This window comes from Echinops telfairi, unplaced genomic scaffold (assembly GCF_000313985.2).
Source record: "Echinops telfairi isolate 266 unplaced genomic scaffold, ASM31398v2 ScPeMD7_7473;HRSCAF=8511, whole genome shotgun sequence".
Classification (NCBI taxonomy): Eukaryota; Metazoa; Chordata; class Mammalia; order Afrosoricida; family Tenrecidae; genus Echinops; species Echinops telfairi.
In genome coordinates this window covers 11,617,904-11,626,673 of record NW_022111377.1, presented here as the reverse complement: position 1 = coordinate 11,626,673, position 8,770 = coordinate 11,617,904, and the positions used below count along the sequence as shown (strand labels likewise).

Genomic DNA, 8,770 nt, shown 5'->3' with positions numbered 1-8,770 from the left:
TAAAGGGATGTCCAGTTGCCTACAGATGGGCTTTGGGTTCCCAATCTGCACTCCCCCTCATGCACAATGATACGATTTTTTGTTCTTTGATGCCTCATGCCTGATCCCATCGACACCTCATGATCACACAGGCAGGTGTGCTTCTTCCATGTGGGTTTTGTTGCGCTGAGCTAGATGGCCACTTGTTTACCTTTAAGACCCCAGACACTATATCTTTTGATAGCCGGGCACCATCACCTTTCTTCACCACATTTGCTTATGTACCCATTTGTCTTCAGTGATCATGTCGGGAAGGTGAACATCATGGAATGCCAGTTTAATAGAACAAAGTGTTCGTGCATTGAGGGAGTACTTGAGTGGAGGCCCAGTGTCCCAGATGGCTATATTAATGAGATAACATGGTCGAGTCGTGCAAACTATTTGCCGGTAGCGACTGACCTAAAATGTTGGTGGTTCCAAACCATCCAGAGTAAAGGTTCCACAGAAGAAAGTTAAAGAACCCTAAAAACCCAAACCCACTGCCATTGAGTGGATGCCAAAGCAGAGAGTATCTACCTAGGGCTTCTGAGGCTGTAAATCATCACTGGAGCGGATAGTCTCATCTTCCTCCCATGGAGCTCCTAGTGAGTGTGAACCACCAACCTGGAAGTTACCCACAGATAGAAACCACAAAAAGTGAAGGGAGCATTTCTACTGCGAAACACATGAGGTCAGATGACTGGGCGTCACTGTCAGGAAAGCAGGTCTGTTGTTGTTCTACAGAAAGACTCCCATTTGACCTTTGAGCTGTGTGACTCAGTTCTACAGATGACCCAAATAGGCTGCAGACGTTCCTCAGAATACTTACCGGAACTCAAACGTGTGCTCTGGTCAGGCACTTTTCAGAAACGCCGGGTGAAATCATAATTATTGAAAGGGCTGTTGGAGACTCAGTATGCCAGGGGTGCTTTGCCACCCTGAGTGTGCAGTAGCATTTTTCAGGCTCACCTGATCTTGCAAAAGTTTATTATTTTTCCAAACAGAGCTTTTCTAGGGAGCGTTGTCCTCAGATAATGCTTGGGGAATATTCTGATCTAGAATATGCCACCGTTTAACCTCACTGCATATTTAGTTAGCTGGCTTTAAATTAAGAAAGTTTTGTGCCGCTTGTAAATGCCAGTCTTTTAAAATGTTTCTAACTCAGCACCAGCTAGCTTGGAAACACAGAAACTAAACTAAGATGGTAAGATGGGTCTGTGTGCGCCTCATGCTAATAAGCCAGGCTGCAAAGCATTTCCACTTTCAAAGTTTGGTGGGGAGACGCTTCATCCATTTGAGGATGAATTTCACTGGGAAAGCACTTTTTTAAAAGAGTAAATAGCAATCTCCGTCTGCCTGTTGAAGGAGCAATGATTTCAGAGATCCTTTGATCCCCATTGACTTAATGGTGCCGTTATTAGCAAGTGAAAAGAAACCCCAGGATTTGGTAAATAGCTCCCCCCCTCACTCACGTTAATCTCATTTTACAAAATTATGCTGAGAGTAATGAGGGAACAGCATAGACCTGGCAGTGTAACGATCATTGAATGCGCCCTTCATGATTAAGGTTAAAATAGCCAATACTTGAATGATTTAACCATTTTGTCCAAATGCTCAATATGGAAAAACCATAATGAAGATAAATAATTCTTCTTTGTCAAGACTTTCTATGGACTTAAAATTCCCGAAGAATCTCTGTTGGGTGCTATGCCTACACATTGATTTGACTTTAAAGCAAATACAGAAAAGATAAGTTTAGTTTTAAAAACTAATCAAAATCAGGGCAGCTATTTCCGTTGTAACTAAAGTAATGCCCACATCTAGATTCCTCATAGACTGAGGCTAGGAATCTTTTAGAATCTAGGGTTCCCTTTGAAGTTAGATTTCTGAAATGAAAAGCAAAATAAGAATTGGATGTGCTTGGTGCCATTTAAATTTGTTTATTTTTCAAGCCTGTGCCTCTTTTTGGCTATGCGTGTTCATAGTTTATACAACCATCTGGAAGCTGTTGGCTGTTTTTTATTGCTTCCCCAGTGTTTGGGAACTATGAATGAAGGGTAGAAGGGATAGCTATTGTTGGTGAATGGCTTTCCTGCGTCTCCTCATTGAAGACTCATGTCAGAATAGAGATGAGCTCCAAAGAGTTTTCAGTGACTGATTTTTGGGAAGTAGATCTCCAGAACTTTCTTACAAGTTGCCTCTGGGTAGACTTTAATATCCAACTTTTTGGTTAATAGCAGAGCACCTTAACCTTTTGCACCTCAGAGACTCTGGTTTTACTACTCTCGTGCATATTTAATATTTCCCCTAGCTCTTCCCTACAAGACTATATTGACAGTGCCTCCTGGTTCTCCAGATGAATATGCCTCTCTTCTAGAAAGCAGATTGGTAGCAGGCAAGCCATTAAGCCAGTCCTTTTGTGACCGCCTACCATGTTAGGACCTGTGGTGGTGTACTGGATGACGCGCTGGCTGCGAACCTCAAGGTCAGCAGCTTGAGCGTGTCAGCTAGCTGCTCCACGGGAGAAAGATGCGGTTTCCCACGCCTGTCAAGATTTACAGTCTGGGAAACAGGCAGTTCTGCTCTGTTCTCTGAGTCAGAATTGACTCCATGAAGGGGCGTTCGGACTTTTAGATCTCTAATTGGTGTCACCCCCACCCCAAGGGGCCATGCTTAATTTTTGTCTGCTGGTGAAGTGTGTGGATCATGTGTGTGCATATCTCTGAAAGCAATCAATGGGATATTTCAGCCTCTGTCATGTTACAGAACATGTCCAATTTCAGCAGCTTTCTATAAGGCAGCACGCAGCTGTGTGCTCTTTTTATGTACTTTAAAGAAATAGTCTACTTGAAATTTCACAAATGGCACTTAGGGAGTTATAAACACTTCCCTCCTTTTTGTGTGGTGGGACTAAAATGACTCAGAATTACAATTTTTAATTTGTTTTCCAATTTTAAAACAAATGAGCACTCAAAGACAGATGAAAGCATGAGCATCCGCTTTATTCATTATCTGCATAGATTGGTCAAATAGATGTTCTTATGGGAATCAGGAGAGTGGGGGTTCTTTTATTAGGATCATCTTTCCTTTGGATTACTCTGTAACTCTGCGTCACTATAGTATATATACATCACTATACATCAGTTAAAAAAAATCTCTGAGTTGGTGATGTTATCATTGTTGGAATATAATCAATATAAACACAACTTCTTAAACAAAAGGATGATGAATTCTACAAATGCTAAGCAGGTGTAATTACTATTTCTGATTCTGACACTTATAAAAACATTTATCAAATTCATATAGCTTATGCTATATTCGAGTGTTAACTAAGAGTTTAGAACATGTTAAACGGTTTCAGAATTCAATCGTGGATTCTGAGGATTTCCTAAGAGTAATGATCTATCCTGATAAAGATCATCAGTATGGGTTTGCGCACCCTTGTTTTTTGCAAGTTGTATTTTGAAATATTTTTCCTTCCAAATTCCAGATGTAACCTCCCCCCAACAACAGGAAATATAAGTAAAGATGTTGGCAGCAAAACAAATCTTGTGACTGTGAATCCCAGTATCATAGCCCTGAAGTAAGTATCTCCGAGGTGCATAACTACTCAGATGTTTCTGTTGGTTATCATTGGTGAGCATGTTTCACAAGGACCTCTGGTGGCACAAAGGTTAAGTAGCTGTCTGTTTGAATACACCCAGACACGCCCAGGAAGAAGCAGCTGGCAATCGCCCCCGTATAGATTACACAACACAACACAACACAACACAAGCCCAATGCGTCCACCCTCCTCTCACATGGGCTTTATGGCCATAGCCTCTAACAATGCAGCAGCATGTTCCCTAGCCTGAGCCCTAAGTTTACTTCCGAGACTGACTTACAGTACAGGTGGAGGGCCTTTTGAGAAAATAGTTAAGACTGTGTTAGCATTTTTGATGTTCTGTCAACACCGTGATGCATTTCAGGTGTGAATTTGCAGTCCTTCTGAAAAAATTGTTAATAAAATGAGAACTTATCTCTTCTTTCTTAATAATTATATAGGTATAATTAGATAGTATATAGGTACTATTTTTGATTTTTTTTAAGAATCTTAGTATTATTCTTTTGTCATGCTGGCATTTTCTTGGAGAATAAAACCTTAGTCACTTTAGAAACTTCAGAGAGAAAACTCAATAAGCCTGACTAAATAGTTTCCCCTTTGGGAAGTTTCTAACACTGCATTTTGTCAGATATCCCTTTGGATAGTTTATTAGCAAAAAATCCCGTGTGCTGTATTTTCTAATGTGATTATTACATGCAGTGGTACAATACTACTACTAATAGTTCATTGATTAGTGAAACTCCCACAATGATTTTACTTGAAATGACTGGTAATGGAACATGCTCCATTAATGATTCTAGTAGTTCTTGAGAAAATAAATGAAATGTTGTGCCAGCTTCTTCCCCAAAGCTTCCTTTTTAAGCACATACTACAGTGCTTTTGAGTATATTTACTAAATCCATCCACTAACTCTGAGTTGTTTCGGACTCATAGCTACTACAACGTTTCAGAGGCTGTCAATCGTTCTGGGAACAAACAGCCTCAAGTCGCTCCTGGGGAGCTGCTGCGGGGCTTGAACTGCCTACCTTGTGGTTAGTGTGGTAGTGACTTGTGTGTTGGCAAAGTATATTGAAAGCGCCCCCGGCACTTCCAGAAAGACAAACCGACCTGTCGTGGAAGAAGTATGGCCGGAGTGCTCTTTGGGGGCGAGGATGGTGAGCCTTTATCTGACATACTTTGGATATGTTTTCAGGAAGGACTAGTCTCTCAAGGAGGACATCATGTTCTGTACAGTAGCGCTGTCCCTCACTGCCAGTGAGTTGGTGCCAACTCACAGTGACCTGATAGGACAGAGGAAGAACTGCCCCTGTGGGTTCCAGAGACTCAAATGGTCTAAAGCAGTAGAGAGCCCCATCTTTCTCCCGAGGAGCGGCTGCTGATATCGAACTGCGGCGCTTCGGGACTGCAGCCCCATGTGTAACCACGATGCCGCCAGTACAGTAGTGGGCTGATGTGAACGAGGAAGATCCTTGGCAAGATGAATTGACACTGCGGTTGCAACAATGGGCTCAAACTTAACAACGATTCAGATGGAGCAGGACCAGGCAGTGTTTTGCTCTGTTGTACCGCAGGTCACTATCAGTCAGATGTGACTCGATGGCTGTTGATTACAACAAGGTATAACATAAATCCTATGTATAAAGATCTCCTACATAATGCATGGAGGAAATTTAAGCTTCTAAATATTTTCGCATCAACATGGTTTGGGTTGTCTGCAGGAAATGTTACTTTGCAGTGACATGTATGAACAGTATACACATCATAGACATAGTTCCATTAATTTTTAAATACCAGTATGTTTTTCAACCAGTATGTTGAGATATTATCATGATTACTTTGGAAATATATTTCAATATCACACAACAAACCTTAGGGGCGAAAATTACTGAGTTGGAAAATAACATGACAATAGAAATGGCTGGCCCTTCATAAGGGTACAAAAGTAGAAATTGAAAGCCTAGATGTACCAATGAAGAGAGATGAAAGGTCATCTCGTGATATTTACATGTTGCTTACATGAATGAGGAGCCTTGGTGGCACAGAGGTAAGGCATTGGGCTGCTACCCACAATGCCAGTCATTTGAAGCCATCAGCCGATTCATGGAAGAAAGGTGAGATTCCCTACTTCTGTGAAGAGTTACAGTCTTAGAAACCCCCGGGGGCAGTTCTAGCCCCACCACCCCCCCACCATGTCTAGAATCGCTGAGTCAGCATCAACTTGATGGCAATGAGTTCAGTGTGTGCAGTCTTACTTGAATGAATTTCTCTGAATCCACAGTGCGTCTCTTTTGTGTATGGTAGTATGAGCGATTCAGTGTTTTGACCAGTGGTAAATCCAGCCTCATCTTACCAAAGTGGCTACTTGGATCATAATTGTTTTCATCATTATTATTTTTAATTTGGCAGATATAGGAACTTAAAGGACAAGAAAGCAGAATTTCTGGAGGATATTGAGACCTACGGCGATGCGTTCCTTCTTCTACCAGCATTCTCCTTCCGGGCCAACACCGCTGCCTCGTTGCGAGTGCACCTCACACTGAATCAGTCTAAAGCAAGGCAGAAGGTTCTGTTTTTCCATCCCATGTACCTGAAACAGCTGGCCCGCTTCTGGAGAACTAAAGGGGTGACAGAATACCGCCTGTCCTCGGGCTTGATGATCACCAGTGTTGCAATGGAACTGTGTAAACATGTGAAGCTGTATGGGTTTTGGCCCTTCTCCAAAACTGTGGAAGATATACCTGTGAACCACCACTACTACGACAACAAGCTGCCTAAACGAAATTTCCATGAGATGCCCCAAGAATACAACCAAATTCTCCAACTTTATGTGAAAGGAATACTCAATTTACAGTTTAGAAAATGTGAAATAGCCTAAGTGAAGTGTCTTAAGAAACAAGATTAAAAATATAGATATATTATATATCATGCAATGAGTGACACTTCCCCAAACTCAAGGAAGTGGTTGTAGAATTTAACACCAAGGGCCCCAAACCTTGGTTTGATTGGCTTAGTTTGCAATCTAAGCAAGCCATCGAATTGTTCTGATCTTCCGTTTCTTTTCCTATAAAATGAGGACTCTGGTATCTAACTCATACAGATGTGACCATGTATGAAAATTCTTAATATAGTGTTTGGCATGAGTTAGACACTCAATGAGTGAGACACTCAATGAATACTTTGTTACTACATCCAGTCTCTCTTACCTGGAGCTTACTTCATTGGTTTAAAAATATAGAGAGATTATTGAACACTACTCCATGCCAGGCCCTCAACCGGGCTCTGTAAATGAGATATGGTGATGATGAATCTGTAATTATGTCTCACAGAACGATAAGGACAAGTATCTCATTCATCACTTATGATATACCGATGAAACTGTTATAATTACAAAAAAATTACAAGAAAATATACTATGAGAAACCAAGGCAGGAATAATTTATCTCCTTCAGGGGAAGATAGGGATACTCTATCTAGAGAAGAGGTGGTTCTTGAGTTAAACCAAGAAAATGAATAGATTTTACCAAAAAAGAAGAATTTAGGTAGAGGAAAAAGGATAATGGGGGTGGGAGGGGACCAAAAACCTCTCCTCTTGATTCTGCTCTATTGAAATGAAGATATTTGAAGGTGAATCGTGGTCTGCCAAGTGAAGGTAGGGTATAGAGTGTGTGGATGATGGTTGCGCCCCCTATCTGTGTCCTGGGAATAATACCAGAGATATTTACCAAACTTAATTCTATGAGCAGAGATACATGGGGAATAAAACTAATAATAATAATAATAAAAGTTTACATGGGGAATAAAACTAATAATTTAGACACTGTTAAAAAATAAAGTTAGCATTTACACAGCTCCTTAGATTATGCTAATACCTATTATGCAGATCATTCCTGCATCTACTGAATAAATTACCTTACTTAAATAAATAATTATTTGTGTGCTTTCCTGTTCATCAATGTCCACACCCTAGGTGAGTGAAAACAGACAGGGAGCAGACTGAGACAGCACGGTGAAGCAATTACAAATACTGTTTTTAATTCTTACCTCAGCCAAGTTACTCTGGTGTGTACCAAATGTCGGTTTGTTAGAACTCTCTTCTGTAAATAGTTCATTTTGATAAAGTGTTTAATTTACTCTGATTATAGATGACATTCGTGATTTTATTTTTAATCTTATGTTTTAGTTTGTTCTTTTATAGCAATGAAACTCATCCGCTCCATAAAGTGATCAGAAGTTTATATATAAATATTCCCAAATGGAGAATTGTTTTTTGCTGCATATAATCTATTTTATTTATTATTATTATTTTGAGAGTATTGAATAAGCCATCGCTTTCTATTGCTCCTAACAGATTCAATTCCTTTAAAACCACCTGTCAGCCACGTTGGTGATGTCACAGTTGTGTTACTAGCAATGGACACGCAAACGAGATCAGAAATCACAAATGGTTTAGGGTTAGCAAAATAATCTCTTCAAGTAGAAACTTACGCCTTTCTTTTCTATGATATTGGAAAAATACTATTGATGAATAAAAGCAATAGAATATACTGAAATAAATAATGTAATATTCAACCTGGAGACTTTATACATTATTTTTAATAAAGAATACATATGATCCGAACATTTAGAGCTGACTTGTTTCTCTATAGTTATTTAAATCTGCAGGAGTTTCTCTAGGAAACCAATACAGATTGGCAGTGGCACGGACATTGATTCCAGAAATATTCAATGTGGTAGGACATCAAGGAGCAGCCCTGTCCTATGGTACCCACGTCCCAGTCGATGTTAGTAGAAGACAACGTTTACGTTGTAGAGAACACTGTGGGCCGTACTCTGACACATCTTAAGTGTGCTTCTTGCTTGTGCTGCCTTTTAAGAACAAGTTTGGAAGTTGACAATTTGTCTAGACAACTTGTCATGTCTAGATTCACATTAGTCAAACTTCTTTGGTAAAAAGAGCATGTCTAATTTTTCTCTCTCACTTCTTTTTCAGGTTGATCTTTAGCTGTTGTGATTTCTCAACTTAGGGTTACCTGCTATCCTCTGAAACTCTCCCAGCCTCTCACCGGCGTGGTCAGTGGCACTGTGGCGAAAGGAAGGGAAGGGGAGGTGCACGGGCCTCAAGCACATCATGCGCTCCACGTCCTAACA

The 8,770-nt window shown here is 40.4% G+C and overlaps 1 protein-coding gene across 1 annotated transcript in view; it reads left to right on the top strand.

The window, feature by feature from the left end:
- Positions 1-8,186, top strand: part of ST8SIA6 (ST8 alpha-N-acetyl-neuraminide alpha-2,8-sialyltransferase 6) — a 190,099-nt gene extending 181,913 nt beyond the window's left edge. The window contains exons 7-8 of the mRNA XM_004716017.2: positions 3,509-3,601; positions 6,029-8,186. Coding sequence (XP_004716074.2) covers positions 3,509-3,601; positions 6,029-6,497 — 562 coding nt within the window. The 3' untranslated portion in view covers positions 6,498-8,186. The remainder of the gene's footprint in view (positions 1-3,508; positions 3,602-6,028) is intronic.
- Positions 8,187-8,770: the final 584 nt, after the last annotated feature.